The following is a 21,819-nucleotide window of genomic DNA, read 5'->3' on the forward strand; positions in this document are numbered from 1 at the left end:
CGTCACAAGCCGTTGACCTCCGTTGACAACAAATCCGATTCAGAAGTCAAATTTGTAGTTTTCTGTGGTTTGTCCCTTTTCAAATCGGCCAAAATACTACAATTTCTATAACTTCTCGACACGGGGCCTCCAGCCAACAACAAAAATAAAGACTCTCCTCTACATGTTCATGTGTTCAGCTTCACATAAAATGCAATTTTTGCCAAGTATTTAACCTTTATTTTACCGAAATCGGCCGAGAAATTTTCTTGATTCGAGGTCAAAACAGAATGTAAACAACTGAATGAGCTCTGCTACAAGTCTTCAAGTAGTCGCTCAGCTGCACGATCTATTGTGGATTGAAAAGCGTAAGTGTAGCCGACTGTAGCGTCATGTAAAATAAGTACCCGGATGACCGGGGTGACCTATTAAAAAAAAAAAAAACCTCTACGACCAGGTTGTTAAGCATCGAGCACGCTGACTGGCTTAGCAAATATCCAATTATTTTGTAAACCAATCAGGTTAGACGTACTTTACTGGCGGGTCACATTAATTCATACCGTAAAAGGCCGTCGCCTTCATTGATTGGCTTACGATTGCGATGAATGGTGTTCAGTTTGCAACCAATCACAAAATGGGTTACAAATAAATAAGGCGCCCATCGGAAATTTTGTACACGTCCATGATGACGTAATGCCACGAGGTAGCCAGAGGCTTCGCTTTTCTGCTAGCTTTAAAAGCGAGCGAGTGGTATAAAGTCAGTTTCACACCTGTGATTTATGGAGCATATCATAAAATCTCTGAGCACATACACAGCGGATTTGACAGATAAAAATGACATTTGCAATTCTGAGCAACGGGATTCCATGAAATTGAAGATTATGTAAGTTATTCTACAGGATGATCGGTAATAATTAACAGCTGGTCTGCTGTATTTGAAGTGCATATTGAAGTTTATAAGTTTGTGACTTCGTACGTTATGTGCAATAGATATTACAGGAAGCTTATTAAATTGGCACGCTTTCCTGCAATTTGTCTGTCGCTTACGAAAGTTATTGGGAGTTCAGGTCGGTGTGACGTGACCTCGCTGGGCATATGCAGGCTGCTGCGCTGCAATTCTCTTGGTCGGGCTGATGTCACACAGGAGGGAAAAGCCCCGTGGGGGGGGGGCACTCCCTATCTGAAATGGCAGGGGTGTGCCTCGGCCATGTTAAAAGTAGGGGGCATTCAGGTCAAATGTACAATTACAAAAATATGGGGTCATTCAGTACACAACCTGAATATAAATGGGGTCATTCCGTATGAAACTTTGAAAAAGGATGGTCATTGGGGTAACAAAAAGTAAAATGGGAGTCATTGAGTACAGGATTGCCAAAAGAGTATCATTAAGTACACATAAATAAGTGCCAAACTGCGTAAAAACAACTTGGCCACCTTGGAAATGTGAAAAGTCTCATTATTTCTGGAGGAGAACACAAATACCACCTAAATTTGGGAATTAAAAGGGGGATCATTGGGTATTGCAGGAAATAGAAAAAGAGGGTCATTGAGTACATGAATTTTTTTTAAAGGGGGTCATTGGGTAATAGGTAGGACCATAACACAAAAAGGGGGTCATTGGGTACAAGCCGGTTTGAAAAAGGGGGTATATCCCGAGGCACATGATGCATATCTGTCATGGAAGTGCCCCCCCCCCGGGGGAAAAGCCAGCGTTTCTTTACTTTAGGGGTTTTATTCTTATGTATGTTATAGCTGCCTTGTGGAAGTACAGTGTTATAACCCTAACCAGTGCAAAAGGCAGCTATTACATGTAATTTAACCCTAAAGTAAAGGTTTGCCTTGTAAAATCAGAGTTTGTGTGTTCCCTCGAGCTGGTTGCTATAATGGAAGACAAAGATAAAAAGACCCTGAAGACTAATTTGCGTCTGACGTCATCTGTCAATCAAACTCGAGCATGGACTTTGTTTACAAGTGAAGTGTTGTGATGATATGATCATGATGATATAGGTATCCCAGGCAAACCTTAGTTAACACATTTGCTAGCCAGCCAAATTCGCCGAAAATGTCAATGCATATTTACATAGAAATTTAAAACAACTGGCGAAGAAGGAAACCTACATAAATATGTTTTCTATACTTCACTTGACCCAAATATATGATTTTTATGGTGATAAGACAATCGCACATGGAATTTTAGAGGATTTTGATAGCAGTTCCATTAAAAAAGCTGCTACCATAATGAGACTAAGATCTAGAAACACCCCCGAAATGCCGTTTTGGGGAATTTTGCTAGCTGAATCTTTTTGATGAAAGTCAGTCTTTGACAAGATGTAACTTTGCTACAGAAAGTGCTATGAAAAAAAGGTTTTCAGTTTTGGCTTTGTTTCGCGAATTTCGCTGACTAGCAAATGTGTTAACTAAGGTTTGCCTGGGATACCTACTTATTGTTAATTTTGCACCTTCAAGTCCTTCAAACATACAAACCATCTCAAAAGTTAGGCCTTTATAGTAGGAAACTTTCTTTCACGAAGGCACCATGTCAACAATGCCTAAGTAGCTTTTTGCCTTGTAAAAGTACGTAATTTTTTGCCATTTATGATTTACTGCTATTCCTTTTCTCCGATCGGCACTAGATAAATCATTCCTTGTACGCGCTATTAACCAAGGATTGTAGAGAATTTGATTGACAGTGACGTCAGACGCAAACTAGTCTTTTTATACACTCTAGCTCTGTCTTCAATTATATAATTGAAGACCGAATTAAAATGACTAGTTTGCGTATACATGACGTCCTGACAACCAGACCAAAAATATCGTAGGCCTACTGCACAGGTCAGCAACCAATGACGTCGCTCCTTTGCCCTGACGTCAGACGCAAACTAGTCTTTTTAATTCGGTCTTCTATTTTATGCGCATGCTTGTGCAAAGGGGACAATGTTTCCGGATGTCCGACCGAGGGAATCATTTCCATTCAGTCATGTCAAAAAAAAGAGCTCTAGCTTCCAATCAGTTGTTTATGTACATGATCATGATGTACAGTGTACATGTAAGTACTCCAGTCAAGTTGTAGTAACTATATTTATATTTTTAAAAACAGGGAAAATATGACACAACATCCAATGGGGGTGTAACACAAAACATATTAAACAAAGTTAAAAATCCAACATTTCAAAAAGACAAAAGAAAACGTTTTCAAGGGGCAAGGAATAAAATAAGAGACCTGCTCTCAATATATGTCTGGTTCCAGACAGTAAATGTGCAGGCGAATATGTATGGTCGCTTTTTACTCTGAATCTCAAAATGACCAAAAATTGAGTTAAGGTTTTCTGGTTCTGAACCCACAATCTTATTGTTTAAACACTTATCCCATTATCCATCCCTTCTTTTTTTCAGGTTTCTATGAAATGCATTGGTAATGTGTCAATATGAGACGCTCAAATTTAAGTACTGGATCGAAGGTGAAGCCTGTTGGGTCAAGTGTCAAGGCAGCACCAAAAAAGGAGTAAGGAAGTTGCCAAATCCTTCTCAAAATGGAACCAAGAAATCAGGTGAGAGAACATATACAGGTGTATTGCAAATTGATGTTCAATTTGACGGAGCCAAATGGGCCTGTAAGCTAAAAGTAGATGGACAAGGAAAAAAAGAATTGAAACCTGTTGTTTCAAAGACCATGTAATGATCATTATCAGTACATGTGTACAGTATATGTGACTTAGTTAATATTGCAAAAGCACTTTGAGATTATGAACATAGGACTATTATGCCATAAGGTGCATTGATTTTAGCAATTGTTAGGCAAATACGATGACGATATATATGCTGAAAATGAAAAGGGCTCAAAAGCTATCAAATTCATCACCCGCAATGCCAAATTTGAGCCCTATTTATTCCCAGCATGCTTCATATTTTGCCTATCAATCCATATCAGCAATACACCTTATTGGTATAGCATGATAAGAAAGCAGGGAAAGCAATGTAATCCCTTTGATTTATGTATAGTGTCACAGCAGCTGAAGGGACTATCATGCATTGCAGTGTACTATTTACCTATGGATAGTTTCACAATACTTTACTCTAGGGGTCACATTTTTTCAAACAAACTTGTCTAAGCACCCCTGATTTAAGGGCTCATATTGAAATTCCCTTACACAGGAAGGTGTGCACCATCCTGCAGCTTTACTGTGCTAGCCTTCTTTTGTTAAAATCCTGGGCAGGGTGTATCACTGATGCATATAATCCATCTGTTTTATGACCAAGCTTTCCTGAGGCGCGCGCTTAGCGAGGGGAATCCTGCCTTCTTTCTGTGTGAAAACGTGGTAGGGTATTTCAATAAGTGTCAGTGAGTAATTGAAAGTTGAAATAAGGGATTTTGTGTACATTTTCAATGGCATGTACAGTTCTATTATCGTACTGCAAAACAAAATGGGATACTCCAATCAACTGCTGTGGAATATGACTAATCATTATGAAGTCGCAACCAGCTCATATAATTCAGCTCAACTTTAAGACCCTGTATTTCAAATTATTCATAATTTTGCTTCACATAATGCATATTCATCATAAGAGTAATCTGATGTGATTTATTTGTACAGATTCCAGCCGCAAAGCATTAGCAAGATATATCAGTAAGGAGATGGTGCTGAAACTTACCGGCAAAGATGCACCCATTGAAGTAACGACTGTCAACCTGACACTCAGTAAGGAAGATGGAAAGAAAATACAGGTCAGTATTACAAATTGGCTATTCCATTTAAAACTCACACTACCCCTGTGGAAGATTTTCGAAATATCTTCCACAGGGGGAGTATGAATTTCAAATGGAATGAATGCATTAGCAGTTCCATTTGAAACTCTTCATTCCTCAAGAGAAGACTCAGGTTGAAGCTTTCTCAGTAGGTATATGAAATTCAAATGGAACTGCCTAAAGTGCTCATTCCATCTGAAATTCATACTCCCCCGTGGCAGATATTTCCAAAATCTTACACAGGGGTGGTATGGATTTTAAATGGAATAGCCCACTGCCATCAATGCAATGAATTCACCAACAGTGTACACGTATGTGGCACTTCTTTGTGGTTCCTGTGGTTTCCTCCCCACAGAGACCCCCTCCCACACACGCAGATCTATACCCACATACTCCCTCCTTGTAAAAATGGCAAACATCAACGAGGACGGATTTTCCTACAGAGGACCATTATTAAACTTGGACCTTTCTTAATGAGGACTTTTTATGCCTCCACCGCGAGGCATACTGTTTTTGTAATGTCCGTGCTTCCGTCCGGATGCGATATCTCGGGCATGGATGGGCGGATTGACTTCAGATTTTCAGGATAGGTGGGTCATGGTCAAAAACTCTGGCTACTTTTTTTTGGGTGAGGTTCAAGGTCATATACTGAGGTAAAAGGTCATTTGAGGTCAGAGGGCCCATTTTCCTAATTTACCTCTTTTCTCGGAGACTGGGGTCGCATTCCTCAAACTTGGTGGGTGGGTGCATCTTGACCCCAGACAGAACAAGTTTATATTGGTTAGTGGGTCAAGGTCTCCTGAGGTCATGCAGGGGTCATCTGAGGTCAAATTAGCAAAAATAGTCATATGGCCATGAAACTTGGTCGGTACAGTCAACATTCAGAGCCTAATTTTTGGAAGGTCATTTTGGGGTCATCCAGGGTCACCCAGGGGTCATCTGAGGTCAAATTAGTAAAAACTGTCGTATGGGCATGAAATTTGGTGGGTACAGTCAATATTCAGAGCCAAATTTTTGGAAGGTCATTTCAGGGTCATCTGAGGTCATCCAGGGGTCATCTGAGGTCAAATTAGTAAAAACTGTCGTATGGGCATGAAACTTAGTGGGTACAGTCAACATTTAGAACCAATTTTTTGGAAGGTCATTTTGGGGTCACCAGGGGTCATCTGAGGTCAAATTAGTAAAAACGATTGTATGGGCATGAAACTTGGTGGGTACAGTTAACATTTAGAGCAAAATTTGTGGAAGGTCATTTTGGGGTCACCAGGGGTCATCTGAGGTCAAATTAGTATAAACTACTATATGGGCATGAAACTTGGTGGGTACAGTCAACATTTAGAGCCACATTTTTGGGGGTCATTTTGGGGTCATCCGGGGTCACCCAGGAGTCATTGAAAGGTCGTTTTTGGGTCATCCAGGTGTCATCTAAGGTCAAATTCAGTCTCCTCTTTTAGGCTTGAAGCTTTGTATCAACTTGTGAATTCCACATCACTCCCTTTGGTGGAGGCAGGAGGCATCATGGTCGACACTGTGCGTTGAAAACCACGACATCCGAGAACTGCGGTCCATCTAGTTTCAGCTGAAACCTTAAGTTTTACTATCCAACTGAGACCTGGCCCTATGTTAGCAAACGAGACATAGTTTACGTTGTTTGCAATACAATGGTAGGGTGAAGGGACCAAGGATGTCTGCAGCTGGTGTGCCCATTGTTATCGGAGTGTATCCAGTTGTGTCCTCAAACACACATAATCTACCCCTCCCCACACACACTTACATTTTTAGAGGTGAGCTCAGACTGACCTAGAGTGCAGACTACACACTGTTTGAAACCCCAACATGTTATTATAGCTGTTATACTGTGGAAGTGTACCAATGCTTAGACAAAAAAGTTACCAAAATTACTTGCATACCCGGGCTTGCATATTCACTGGCCAGGCAATGGCATTGCATTTGCTTCAGTGGCCATGAAAAGAAACAAAAAGTATGCACTATTTTTAGCCTCGCTTTCAGTTTTCACGAACTTTTTTAATCAATGACATCATTTGCTATTAAGAAAGAGATTTTTAATAATATTGTGTATGAAATTTCTTTTGTACAGTTCATCGAAAACCTTGAGCCATTCACACGGATCCAAGTCCTGTGTCTAGCCTACAACCAGATCTCCAAGATTGAACACCTTGATAGACTCACCAAAATACGAGACTTGGATCTGAGCTGCAATCGCATCGAGAAGATCGAAGGTCTAGAAACACTGGTGAATTTGCAGAGGTTGAACCTGAGTGATAATCTGATTGAGGTGATTCCAGCATGGGTGGGAAAGAAGCTGAGGGCACTTAGAGTGTTACATATCACAGGCAACATGCTGTTTTCTGTAAGTATACAAAGATATACTGCATGCTCACAATAAGGAGCTTTACACTTAAAAATCAAATGTGATTTCATAATGACACTAAAACTAAATTTACAACTAAAGTGGTTGATTGATGGAGAATTTGTACTGTGATACCCCATTTAGCATGATGCAACTTTATTCACTCAACTTGTACCACTTTGAATGAAAAAAGATAACCATTGCAAAAGTGACAAAATTTACATTGACTTTTCCCTCAAAGTACACAGAACACAGGGTGGCATGTTACTTAGTCTATCATGTTATAATTGGCCTGTTACAAAAGGCAACAGGAATTTCCCACGGACTCGCCCTGAGGCCAAAAAAAAAAAAATTGTTTGCTTGCCCTCGAATGGATTTTAAAAATTGGGTTGGTCGGTCGGGAAAAGTTTTTTTTTTTTTTTTTCCGCTTCCCCAGAAACAGACATGGCGAATACCGAATCGGCGAATGCAATTAATGGTTCAAGCATTTCCGTAGCAGCAACATCACGCCATGGTCCAGCATCTGTGCTCGCCACTTGCACCTTAAACAATTGTAGCTCTTCTACATGTAGGCCTACGTTTAATGAAGTGTACAATTCTCCTACATGTAGTGTTTTCTGCTTTTCAAAACTATCATATTAATCAGCGTGTTCGGTCCCTTGCTTCACCTGTACAGCTAGCGCTACTTGTGTTGTGTCCGCCATGTTTAAAGTGAAATCATATTTATACCGAGCGATTTGTGCTCTTAATAAAAGTAGCCTCAACAAACATGTTGAAAAAAATAGTGCAATGTTACTTCCTAATCGATACAAACAAATATCATAAATCTAAATATTTATAAACAAGAAATGAATATCTGGTACAACTGTTTTCAAATTTTATCTACTTTTGCCATATTTTAACATCTGCTATATTGTATCCATTCGTGCACGATATGCACGGTTATATTTTGCCTGTAAATAAACTCATCCCTAGATGCGCCGTCCGAAATGTGCAGGTGGATACCAAATTGTATTAGAGCTTAGACGCTGAGGTGGTATACGAAATTGCGGAACCCGACAGTCAGGTACAGCTGTACACGTAAACATGCAGGATATGGTATTTTACAACGTTTCTTTTAAATCATCGGTTTTTCAGACGAAAAATACATGCAATTTTTGGAAAATCGCAAAAAAAAAAAATTTTTCAAAAAAAAAAGTTCTACGGTCGGGACTGCCAAGACGGTCGGTCGGACGAGGGCAAGCAAACAACTTTTTTTTTTTTTGCTTTATTTAGGAAATATCAAAATTTGATACTTTTGAAACACTACCTGTTGTCATTCAAATGCTTATAGCATGGGGAATAAAGTCGCATCGTGCTGAATGAGGTAGTAAAATATGCAGAACAAAATTCTCCATCAATCAACATGTTTATTTTGTAATTTATTTTTTGTGTCTTTATGAAATCACTTTTGTTTGAAGTGATATACTTTTTTGTATGTATTATATATACCAGTGTTATGTGACCCCATTACTCAGAGATGTCACTGATTCCTGATTTTTGCCATATTTAGCCAAGAATTCTGGATTTTTTTGGCAATGAATGAGTGGCTACGCTTCCCAACTTCCTGTTTTTTTTTTTCAACAAGCAAGTGGCATCTCTGAATTTACTTTAAAGTTATCCCCGCTGCATGTAAAAACTGTGTCATATGTCACATCTTTTGTCTGGGTAATCTTGGGACCCATGTTTTGAGCTGGCAACCCTTTTGGGCTGTTCCAGGTTAAATCCATACACCCCCTATGGAAGACATGACATTAATCTCTCACATACATTCTTGTGTGAATCGGACAGCTATATAATTTGTCTCATGTGAGCATTTAAGTCCTACATGTACTTTAATTCGTTTTCTAACTTGGGCTTACAGAACTGTCAAAAGTTTTTTATTTTTTCGGTTTTGTAGTGTCGGTGGACCTAGACCTAAATGCTAGGATCATTCATGGTTGACCTAAAAAAAAAAAAAAAAAAAAAAAAAAATTGAGTTTTGTGTTTTTAATATGAAAATTCATACTTTGTTTTCATGTCATACTCTATTAATGATATCAAAATGCATTGAATTTTGGTACCCGCATGCCCGCCCGAAAATGCCAGCCTTAGTTTTAACAAGACTATCAATAAGATTAAAAAGATCATAGTTTGTTATAAATACTCTATTATAATTTAAGACCGAATGAAAATGACTAGTTTGTGTATGACGTCCTGTCAACCAGACCAAAAATACTATACTGCGCAGGTCAGCAACCAATCACGTTGCGCCTTTCCCCTGACGTCAGTTGCAAACTAGTCTTTTTAATTTGGTCTTCAATTATATCAGCTGTTATATAAATGTCATGCTATTGTTATCCCTTCCTCCAGCTGAATGATGTATTCCGTCTGCGCCATCTTCAAGATCTAACCGACTTGGCCATTGCTGGCAACCCAATATGTGATCTACCTCATTACCGTCTCTACGCCATATTCCATTTGCGCGGTCTAGAATTGCTGGATGGTGTGGTGGTAGTGGACAAAGAAAGGCATGATGCAGAGACTAGATTTGCTCAAGGTAATAATATTTTGATATTAATGTAGTTTATTTGGACGACATATTTGTACCATCTAAATTCATATTCTACACCTTACACAAAGAAGTTTAAAGAAATTTTGAATTTTGGAATGAAAGTTCTTCTGTGTGGTAATTTAGTTTTTTAAACTTTGACTTTGACACAATTGTTGATGTACCTAAACTGTTTGGTCTCAACTTTGACTTTCATCAGGAAACTGGCAGGGTGGGGTTCAGTGACATTTTGGGCACTTGACCTCAAAACTGAGTTGCAAACTGGTGGTAACTTGTATCGTCCTCCGTCACAATTATGGTTGATTGACTCTGATGTATATTTTGAGTTGCTTTGCATCCATTTTAAGAAGCCAATAAGTCCATTTGCGAAGGAAAATGGAAAACATGTCCTGTATATTTTTTCCTCAAATGTTAGCTAGTAAAATAGATGGCAGTTGTGATCCTTTTAAGTTTTGTCTGAGAGCTGGAAGTTAAAAATAAAGACACCAACCACTATACAAAAGCAACCAATAGGATATTCCAGTTGAAATCGATACACTCCCTATGGAAGATATGAACTTAATCTCCCACACAGGGAGTGTGACTTTCAAATGGAGTCACCCATTTGGGTAAACCCATTTGAAATATACACCTCCTGTGTGGAAGATTAACTACATGTCTTCCATAGGGGGTGTATAGATTTCAACTGGAATAGCACAAAGTAAACATAAACAATAATATAAACAGTATCTACTACTGTAAACATTTTATGATATTTTAAATCTTGCGTTTCTTTAATTTAAAATTTTGTAGAGGAGATTCAGAACCTTGGAGGACAGCTTGAAAGAGAGGAAAAGAAGTTTCATAACTTAGAAGAAAACCATAACAAGTCTCTTGTTGAAGCCAAGAAAAGGGAGGAAAAGATGGCGGACATAAAGAAGAAACAATCTGATGATAAGAAGAGAATGAAAACACTTGAAGAGGAGCTACAAGCTAAGGACGATTTGGTGAGTTTGAGGAAAAAATGAGCAATGGGCTATTCCATTTAAAATCCACACTACCCCTGTGGAAGATTTTGACAATATCTTCCACAGGGGGAGTGTGAATTTCAAATGGAATGGACACATTAGGCAGCTCCATTTGAATTTCATACACCCTCTGAGAAAGATTCAACCTGAATCTTCCACAGAAGGAGGGTGAGTTTGAAATGTATCTGCCTAATGTGTTCATTCCATTTGAAATTCATACTCCCCCTGTGGAAGATATTTTCAAAATCTTCACAGGGGTAGTGCCAAATCTCTGATTTTTTTTGTGCATTTTTTGAAAGCATAAGGGTGACTAACCTCAACTATGCTATTGTTCTTTTCCTTTATAGTTGAAAAGAAAAACAGCCGAGCTTACCAAGGCCTGTCAGAAGCAGTATAAGCTGGAACAAGAGCTGGCATTTCATAAGATAGATGCCAAATTTGAGCCACTTGGATATTTCCCGGATACTCTGGAGGTAAGATACTTTTGATTAGAGTTGCTTGACTTAATTGATTACAATAGTTGTAGTCACAACTTTATGTGGTAGTTGTGACTTTGGACTATGACCTTGTGACAGTTGAATATCTATTGTGTACGGGTTCTCACCAATTCCCGGGTACCCAAGTACCCGCCCGTCGTTGGCCTTCCCGGGTCAAAATCTTAGTAACAGGTTATGCGATTCAAGAATTTTTTTGTTACAAAAATTGAAGAAAAAAGAAGTTAATAGACCTTGTAAAGCAGAGATAAAAGCATAATGTTAGTCACGCTTATGCTATTAAAAAAAAGGTGTTTTTTTCGAAGCTGGATAAAGTTGTGTGTTTTAATTCACCTTTTCAGTAAATCCCATAAGCCTGTGCGAGTACACCTGAGAACTCGTCACTTGCCGTCACGCCGACTTGCAATGTGGAGTTACGATGTTCGATAAATGATGTGTGCATCGGTGCAGATCGGTGTGGCATCAAATGACGAGTTCTCGCAAAGGCTTATGGGATTTTCCAAAAAGGTGAATTACTTTTGCTTCTATTGAACAGCTAGCAGTGCATGCCAGTTCAATGTGTCCCTGGCTGATTTTGCATTTTTGTGTACCCAGATTCCCGCTTGAAAATTCAATCGGGTACCAGAGTACATAATTACCTGTGGGAACCTTAAAGTATATGAATATTTAAATAGAAACAATTGAGCTACAGCACTATTGGGGCTCATCTTTGTACTCTGTCCTGCAATAATAGCCATGATGGCAATAATAAAAAATAAAATAAAAATGCCACATTTGATTTTCAATTTTCCAATGTTTACTCTAGTCTGATTAGTTCAACATGTTTGTTTCTCTGACCCAAATTCAGATTGAAGAAGGCGGGACAGAGGAGAGCGCCTACCTTGGCAGGGCGAGTTACAAGCGTAATCAGTACGCAGGACAACACTTTGTCCTACCAGGAGCGCAGGGCAAAACGACGACACGGATGGGAGGGGATCATACGGATACCAGGAATGGACGCCCGGACCCGCAGATTCAACAACAGATGCACGGAGTCTTGGATGATCAGTTGGCATCTAAACAGAAACAGATTGCTAAAGGTAAGCATTGGACTATTCCATTTAAAATCCACACTACCTCTGTTGAAGATTTTGGAAATATCTTCCACAGGGGAGTATGTTTTTCTAATGTAATAGGTCAGAGTTAATCATTTTGAAACCCATACTCCCCCTGTATTATGGTTTTACCTATATCTTTCACAATTGGAGTGAGTTTTTCAAATGGAAGTTATCCAATTATCCGAAACTCTTACCCCATCTGTTGAAGACTTTAGCTAAATCTTCCACAGGGGTAGTGTGGATTTTAAATGGAATAGCCCATTGTGTGTGCATGTTTGTTAACGCTCTTACTGAAGTGTTACAGGACAGAGCCTGGAATCTTTCTCGTGGACACTCATGGAAATCGATGAGGTGACATTATGATGTCATACCCAGGGTCTTAGCTAGAAATTGAGGGTTGCCTGTCATTTGAATAAAATTGCCTGTCCTAATTTGACCTTTAAAACATTTACCAAACATCTATAGCCCATTGGGGGTTCAAAGTGTTCAAATGTGTGCTTATAATGGCCTTGTTATACAAATCTGGTCTACTAAAAAGGTCAATTAGCTTCTCAAAACATACAATTTATAATATAGCATCTGCCAAAGGCATTAATTTTGCCCGTCCCAGGAGCAAACTCCCCGTCTAAAATGATGGCCAGACGGGTGGCTAGCTAAGACCCTGGTCATACCTCACATTTGGTTTGAAGTTTTCATTGTTCTTTGCGTGGCAGGTATGCGCAGCCTCTGTATTTTGCTGGGACCATGAGCTTAAAGTCAGATACTGGACAGTTCCGTGAAATGGTCGTGTGCTGATACCCAAGCATATTGGACTATTCCATTTGAAATCCGCACTCCTCTGATTTTGGAAATATCTTCCACAGGGGGGGGGGGGGGTATGACTTTCAAATGGAATTAACACATTAGCAGCTCCATTTGAATTTCATACATCTTCAGAGAAAGATTCAACCTGAATCTTCCAGAGAGAGAGGGTGAGTTTCAAATAGAGCTGCTAATGTGTTCATTCCATTTGAAATTTCATACTCTCCCTGTGGAAGAGATTTCCAAAATCAGTTGCTTACTTTTTTTTGTAAACCTCAATGTCACCTAGAAGTTATGATTTAGCAGGATTAACTACCATAGCAATAGGTCAAACAATTTTTGAATATATCACACTGCACTAGGTACCTCTGCATTGAACCATAGATGTCAAAGAACAGGGATAAAGACCTGGATCAATTGCACCTGTAAGATAAGTATCTTTGAAAAGAGCGGTATTGTATTCAATCTTTGATTGCAGGCAAACACAGGTGATGAGTGCAACCTGCTTGTAGTGCAGGGCGATATATTAAAAAATTGTTTTGACCTGTTGCTATGGTAGTTAATCCTGTTACATTACATTACAGGAAAATATCCTTTCTCCTGGGACTAAATTAAACTTAGACCAGGTCTAACTTTACTTTACTCCATATTGTTGCCTTTATCTCAATTTCAAATTTGGCCACCATGGTGTCATATTATCTCTGTCTGTTTACAACCACTGTTTTGTTCCTTAAATAATATAATAACAACAACATTGAAAGACTTAAACAAAAGTGTAAATGAACAACATAACAAAAAAGTCTTTATTCTTGCACCCATCATCATTACTTTTTTAGTTCATACAATGTTTTTGATTGTACATGGGGGTAATTACATATCTTAAAAGTTACATATAATATACTGCACCAAGAAAGTAGCCTTACACTTGGAAAAATAATCACAATTTCAAAACTGAACCATATTGTGGTAAATTTGTTTTTACAATAGATGCACTATCTACTCCTGCACATTATGACACCACATTGAATCCAATGTTACCTCAAGAAGTAAAGTTACAAGCAATTGAATAGACGAAGGTCCAGTTTTAAAAGTGACAAATTGCCCTATACAAGGAGCAAAAAGATCCCAACAAGCGCAACAAAGAGACTACACAGTTTCTTCAATGAAGCCTTATTTATTTCAGTTTTCACATCTCTGTACTTTTCATAACATGCATTTTATTTGCCAACTCTTTTGTTTCAGTTTTCTTTTGTTTTAAATTAAAGGCACACACAAATTAGCCATTTACCACTCTCAAACCAGATGTCTAGTCCGGAGAGTTTTGAATAGGCCAGTGTGTCACTTTTAAAACGGGACCTTCGTCTCATCAAGTGCTTGTAACTTTGCTTCTTCTAGTCACATTGATTTCAATGGGGTGTTAAAATGTGCCGGATTAGATAGTGCATCTATTAAAAAACAAAGTTACCCCAATATGGTTCAGCTTTGAAATTGTGATTATTTTTCCAACTGAAAGGATACTTTCTTGGTGCAGTATACTTGGAAAAGACAGGTGTTGAAAATAGTAGTCCAACCAGGCATAGTTGGTCCATCTATGTACATGTACACCACCTGTCAACTGTTTCTCCATTTCGATAGGAAATTGATGTTGTGAACATGGGACTTTAAGTGGATGTGAACTTTTCACCCATAATAAATGAGAGCCATGTAGGAAGTCTACAAATGATTTAAAACATGATTGCTCACATTAAGGCTGGACAAAAGTGCTCAAAATAAAGTGGGTCCTGGAATCAATTTGTATTCCCCTCGCTAAGCGCGCGCCTCAGGAAAGCTCGGTCATAAAACGGATGGATTATATGCATCAGTGATACACCCTGCCCAGGATTTTAATAAAAGAAGGTTAGCACAGGAAAGCTGCAGGATGGCGCACACCTTCCTGTGTAAGGGAATTTCAATATGAGCCCTTAGTTACTTATTGCTACATGTATGTTATGAAAATCACATTATATGCTGTAGTTCATGATAACAAAAACCCCAAAACTTAAGAATGAACATTTGTAACTTTGTTATTTAATTTTGATTTTTGAACAAATTCATGCAAAGAAGTGCATGTACAAGGAAGAGGAGGGGCACTTATGTAATGCATTGAAGTCCTGCTCAGAAATTTGTCACTGCTGAACTACACTTTCCCAAACCTCCACAATGAATTAGTCGGAATTTTCATGTCAAAGGTCAGAAAAATATCAAATCTTGATAGAATTACTTGACCTAATTCCTGACAAAACATCATTATTATCAAAAGAAATATGCATTTATAGTCATTGATCAATTCATGGAATAGTGAGGAAAATAATTTGTACAAAATATAGATCTGGAATGTGGGTTTAAGTAGGTAACAAGCCAAAAGATTGATCATTGATGAAGCTCTGAAACAAAACTACAATGTAACTTCAGTGGGGAGGGGGTTCAACATTTTGTATTGATTATGTTCCTTATAGATGCTTTCAAAAAGAACAACATCAATGTTATTTTGACCAAATTCCGGGTTTCATTATGGTCAAATTATGGTCATGGTTATATTTATATGACTTCATGTATCTGATGTTTTGTTCCCTTATCGAAGGGTACTAATTAGAAATAATACAATATTTGTCAGTTTTGTCAGTGTGATCTGTATACAAGCAGAATGTCATTCAGTTGACCAAATCATTTTTGGCAGAATATCTTGACAGGGTTACCATTATACTGAGCTACCAGCAGTCTATTGTCATCATTTCCCGCTATAGCTAGGCCTTCAGCGCATGTCACAGCATTGGTGACGCATCCCAAGTATTGCCCTTTGACCGTAAAACTATACACACCACCCTTGTATCTAGTATCGTAACTGTTGATGTAGATGATATCGTCATCGCTGCAACATATCCCCCATGGATACCAGGACTCCACACCTGGAGGAGCGTTAATCGTGATGAGCGGTTCCCCGGTGTCGTCCCACAGTTGGACACCAGGGTTAGGCGAGGAAGGGCTGATGATGAGCTGGTTCTCGGGTGTGGTCGCAAGAAAGTTTGGCTGTAGAGTCACTTTCATGCAGGAGACTTGTGTGCCATCTAAAGTATGCTTGCTGACATACTTATGAGTAGAGTTTCCAACCAGGAGGTAGCCTTTCCTGTCGATGACGATGCCTCGTAATTGCGAATCCATTGCTACGGAAGTGATGTTGTCTGTTGATTTGACGTGAAATTGACGAAGGTGTTCACCGTCTGGGGTGAAGATCTTGACGTATGGAGTTTGATCTGTGACAAAGAATTGGTCATCTGTGCTTACAGCAACATCCCAGGGTTTAGATGTCTGTCCTGGTTTCAAACCAGCGGTGGTATCAATGCTGAATTTGAAGTCCCCATCCGAGTCATACACATGGACTTTTTGGCTGTCCTGATCCGTAACAATGGTTTCTCCTGTAGGGCTCACAGTAACTCCTCGTCCTCCGCGAATCTTGCCTTCTCCATCAACACCAATTTCTCTCTCCAAGATCCAACATCCTTTCTTGCTCTCGCGGATGTAGCCAAGCGATATCTCGGGTTGCGGTGTTTTGTCCCGTCTGAATTCCACTTCGCTCAATGATTCATTCATGGGAATGATAAATGTGTGTTGTAGTTCGTCAAGAGTTTTAGCTAGAGCAGTGTAGGACAATGCCAAATCATGTTTAGATCCTGATTTGACTACTTGGGTTGCCATCTCCATAGCGTTGTGTAGTTTTGCTTTTAAATTCAGCAGGTTTGTTTGTTCGGTTTCAATCTTACCGCATCTTGCGTTCTCAAGATTTCGCAGACTACGTGAAAGTGCATTGTGACTGTCTTGCAAGTTCTCCAACAACTGAGCCTTTGCATATTCAGTAGCTCTCCACAGCATCCCCTGTGCCTTATTAAGAGCAGCTTTTAAATCAGTTTTGACTCTATCTGACTTCTCCAGTGCTGAATCTGCGTGCATGACAACATCTTTGCAGTTGTCAACCAGCTGCTTGATCTCTGCCATCTGACCATCTGTGACATTCTCCAGATGTACATAGTTATGTTCAGGACGGCTGTGCTCTAACACGGTACAGTCACGGCAGATTGGGATACCGCAAGTATTGCAGAAGAATCTCAACAGTTGATCTTTGTGTTCATAACAGTACTCTTCCTTCATGTCTTTGCCAACATCAACTTTTCCAGACCTCAGCTCTTTGACTGTGAACACCCTATGATTCCTTAATGGTGCGATACTATCATGTAGATCAGTGCATTTGGAACAGAGAAATCCTTTACAATCTGAGCAGTGAGCTACCGTTTCACATTCCATAGCTCCGCAACACGAGCAAGATAAATTCACATCTTTCTGCTTCATCTCCCAGATGGCTTTTCTCTCCTTCAATTTCTCAACAAAGAAATTGTTCCTGAAACCATCAGCTCCATTGGATGGTACTGTAACTTCTTCATGGCAGAGTGTACAGGAGATCTTCTCAGGGTTTTCTTTGACCAATTCTTGCAGGCATGATAGACAGAAGGTGTGAAGGCAGGGAAGTGCTTTGGGTGTCTCAATTGTCAATAGGCAGATGCCACATTTGGTGAGGTCTTCCTCTTCGATGAAAGATTTGGAGCGCTCCATCTTAAATGTCGTTCAAGATATCTGTAGCAAAGAAACCATCAGGAAATAATTGATTAATTATATTCTTATCCCTTTTTAGCTGTTATAAAATGTTAGATCATCCAAAGGAAAAGATTTTACGGCATCACAAGTCTTGTGTCCGTCCGTCAGTGTGTCCGTCAACAATTATGTAAGGCTTTTTGGTCTCATACATGTATATCCTATTACAACCAAACTTTAGCTATTTATACTACAGTATTTAAAATACTGTAGTAGTTAAATTGAAATTAAACATACTGTAGTATAAATTGTTAAATGTCACACTGGGAATGGGCTATTCCATTTAAATTCCACACTACCCCAGTAATTTCAAATAGAATGAACACATTAGGCAGCTCCATTTGAATTTCATACACTCTTTGTGAAAGATTCAACCTGATTCTTCCACAGAGGGAGGGTGAGTTTCAATTAGATTTGTTTTTAAATGGAATAGCCCAATTTTATGTATGTAAGAATATGGCAAACATGAGTAGTTTGTAAACAGAGTAAAGACAAATTATGAAAATAAATACAGCAGCATGCTTTATTCTGGTTTATCTATATCATGTACAATTGCAAAACAGTGTTGTTCATATTGTTGTAAATTGATTAGTGATATGTTTAATGACTTTAATTTTAATTTTGACACCAATATGTAAGACCGACTTGATATCAATATTTCGATAGAATATGAGTTTGATTCATTTACTACTTTGGCGGCAACATTACCGTTTATCACCACAGATTCATTACTTAAACCATGCAAGTATGTTACAAGTGCATATTGTGGTTTATTTACAAATTACATGTACATTGTGTATAATGAAGATAGTGAAACAAATCTGCTATTAAAAAGCAAGATTCAAAAGTGGAAAAAAAAACTAAATAAAAACATGATTAAAAAAGCCTCTTTTGTAAATTTCACATTTTCCCAGACATTTTGAAAGTTAAATCATTACCTGAGAATTAAGCTTTTTCACATTTGACTACAATGGCTAAACCTTTTCACATATTTAACAGAAATTAAAACTCAGTCAAATTCAATTACCTGCATTGCCCAGTGTATTAAAATGGCACATTAAAATTACTACTATTTTGATTACTGTTGCATGGTCATTGGTCAAATGTGATGTGATCAAGCAAAGTGAGTCAGAAGTTGGAAATGTTTAGTTTGCAAGTGAGGAGAAGTGTGCCGGTAAAAACAAAACAGGGCAGTGATTTATAGTGCGATACACACAGGCACAATGCCTAGACATTGATCCACAAGCCTGAGCACATTTTACAGGTTGTCGCTGACCACTGTGGTCCCATATCATTCCACAAACCTTTAAACAATAACACAGACTTAAATCGAAGAAGCGCACACCCTAGACATTACACAATTGACCTTCACAGCCAGGATCAGCCTCCCAAGTTTTGGGCAGGTAGGTTACAATGAGACAATTAGCAGTAAGTCCTTGTCCAGGGGAATTTCGACTAAATTTTTACATTGGAGCATACTAACCACCGCCAGGGTTCGAAGCCGCAACCTTTTGCACCATAGTTGAACACCTTATCGATCAAGCTAACTTGACTGCTCTGAATGGAAGTATTGCAATCCTTCTGTGTTTGTGTTGACTATCATTTCAATAACTTGCTAACAAAAGGTGATGGAAACATTGGTTTTCAGTGAAATTTAAGTAAAAAAAGTACTACTATTAAAAAATTAGAAATAAATGTGGTATATCACTTATCAGACTCATTTTGCTTGATCACATCAGAAATGACAATCAAATAATAATTATATTTGTGTGTAGATCCATTCAGAATATACAACATTAATGTATTCCATCTGTTAACCAATTATAAATAACTGGAAAAAAACAACAACAAGGTACACCAACTTGATGTGGGGGAACAAGTAAAATACAGACTAGACAGTACATGTACGTAGTGGGGACAAATAGGCATTAGAAGAAAAAGTGCACTAGAACAAGTGATGACAATCACTGTGCACATAAGCAGGCATGAAAAACCAAACAACCAATGTAGGCCTAAAAACAGGCAAAGTTTGATGGCCAAAAATTGCCAATTCCAGAACCCACAAAAACAGTACAAAAGTACACTGGAGTGATGAAAATCACTATGCACTGCACATAATACGTAGACAAACATAACCTAACAGACAAAAAATTATAAATTATAAATACCTTTTAAGTTGACATAATCCACACCAAATTCTGGCTCAAATAGAAATTGTACAAATAGCTCAAATGAGCTGTTTTCCCTTCACTGCCGCAGAAACTGATCACAGAGCTGTAGATATTCAAACACCAAGATACTTAAACATGTTTAATAAACACCACTTTACAACTTACAAGTGTAGCAACTTGTAACCCAGTAGATTAGACTGTCAGGGTTGCCAAAAATGAAGCCCAAATTGTGGGATAAAAATGCCAAACAAATTTCCAAATTTGTTCGTGAACTTTAAGTTTTTATGGGATGAAAAAGAATAAATTGTATTGGGCTCAAGTTTGAAAAAAATATGTAATTTTCTCTTATAACAATTGGGTTCTCAGACATAAAATGACCATATATCACCCAATTGGGCTACTAGGCAACACTATAGCAACACTTTTATCTTAGTACCAGGGAAATCAATAGCAGTAATAGAATCTCTTATTGGACCTCCACAATATTGTTAGGTTACAACTGAACTCCCTCAGGGGGAGTATTGATTATTGATTTAATTGAATAGATGTGTAATGTATAAATGCATCACTAAATTCTAAATTACTAACTCTATTATTATTATAAACAAGTTAAACCAAGTTAATAAAAGAAAGGGGAAGAGTGAAAAAAACAATGATAAGTAAGAAGGGGGAGGGTACTCAATACAAATGACCACACAGGGATGTGCCACAAACATGGGTAGCATTTTTGGCCCTTTGGTATATCAATGACCCTTTTTCTAAGCCAATTTTGGTAAATGTAAATAGTCCTTTTTTCAAAATTTTCTGGACTTTTTTCCTTAATTTTTTAATTTCCCCAAATATTTGGGGAAGAGTTATAAAAATTAAGTTTGTTTTGGTATATCGATGGGTCCAAATTTCTTGAAAAATTGGTATATTGATGGGTCCACTTTCAAATTCCCAGCGGCACACCCCTAACCAAACCAAACTTCAGTACCCCCCTGCAAGTAAGAGGAAGGAAAAGAAATAAAGTTTAAGATAGAGAAGAAAAGAATGTAGAAAGCGGAGAAAGAAGTTAACAAAAAAAAGTTGTGTAAAAATGCAGGAAACATAAGAAATGTGTCCAAATAAGAAATTGTGTCCAAAAACATTTATCATGTTTATAGAAATATGAAGGAATTATGATGTTTTTGGTTCAGTCATTCAACAATTTTCTGAACAACCATTTTTGCAGAACTTGAAAAAGTGCAGGTTTTCAAAACTGAAGTTAACCAGCCAAAAGAAAATATTTGCTGAATGGGCTATTTCAGTTAAAATTCACATATAACCCATATGGAAGACATGGCCGCAATCTCCCACACAGGGGGTGTAGATTTCAAACGGAGTCATCCAATCAGGTAACCCCATTTGAAATTTATACTTCCTGTGTGGATGATTAAGGTCATTGTCTTGCATAGGGGTGTATTGATTTCAACTGGAAAAGCCCATGATTTGTAATATACTACGCCAATAAAGTATCCTTACACTTGGAAAAAGAATCACAATTTCAAAACTGAACAATATTGGGGTAAATTTGTTTTTTGTAATAGATGCACTATCTAATCCTGCACATTCTGACACCACATTGAATCCAATGTGACTTCAAGAAGCAAAGTTACAAGCATTTGATTAGACGAATGTCCAGTTTTAAAAGTGACAAACTGGCCTATTCGAAACTCCACAGACTAGACATCTCGTTTGAGATTGGTGAATGACTAATTTATGCGTTTGGCTTTAATTTAAAACTCAATATTAAAAAACCCCAATATTGTTCAGTTTTGAAATTGTGATTATTTTTCCAACTGTAAGGATACTTTATTGGCACAGTATATGTGCAGAAAACATGTGATCTTGCATTACTTTTACA

General features: G+C 38.2%; 2 protein-coding genes across 2 annotated transcripts in view; one reads left to right on the forward strand and one right to left on the reverse strand.

Moving 5' to 3' along the window:
* The window catches only part of LOC140145747 (centriolin-like), a 112,123-nt gene that overhangs the window by 2,334 nt on the left and 87,970 nt on the right, over positions 1-21,819 (forward strand). The window contains exons 2-8 of the mRNA XM_072167424.1: positions 3,373-3,527; positions 4,572-4,702; positions 6,822-7,094; positions 9,486-9,672; positions 10,477-10,670; positions 11,039-11,164; positions 12,033-12,264. Coding sequence (XP_072023525.1) covers positions 3,395-3,527; positions 4,572-4,702; positions 6,822-7,094; positions 9,486-9,672; positions 10,477-10,670; positions 11,039-11,164; positions 12,033-12,264 — 1,276 coding nt within the window. The 5' untranslated portion in view covers positions 3,373-3,394. The remainder of the gene's footprint in view (positions 1-3,372; positions 3,528-4,571; positions 4,703-6,821; positions 7,095-9,485; positions 9,673-10,476; positions 10,671-11,038; positions 11,165-12,032; positions 12,265-21,819) is intronic.
* Positions 15,716-20,132, reverse strand: LOC140145739 (uncharacterized). Its single transcript, XM_072167418.1, has 2 exons — positions 19,932-20,132; positions 15,716-17,745 (listed from the first exon to the last, which is right to left on the reverse strand). The coding sequence occupies exon 2, from the start codon at positions 17,722-17,724 to the stop codon at positions 15,787-15,789; it is 1,938 nt and encodes a 645-aa protein (XP_072023519.1). The 5' UTR covers positions 17,725-17,745; positions 19,932-20,132; the 3' UTR covers positions 15,716-15,786.

The sequence above is a fragment of the Amphiura filiformis genome, unplaced genomic scaffold (assembly GCF_039555335.1).
Source record: "Amphiura filiformis unplaced genomic scaffold, Afil_fr2py scaffold_597, whole genome shotgun sequence".
NCBI classification, from domain to species: Eukaryota; Metazoa; Echinodermata; class Ophiuroidea; order Amphilepidida; family Amphiuridae; genus Amphiura; species Amphiura filiformis.

Excerpts from the sequence above, each read along its gene's own strand:
- LOC140145739 (XM_072167418.1), bottom strand. The coding sequence starts at position 17,724 with ATGGAGCGCTCCAAATCTTTCATCGAAGAGGAAGACCTCACCAAATGT.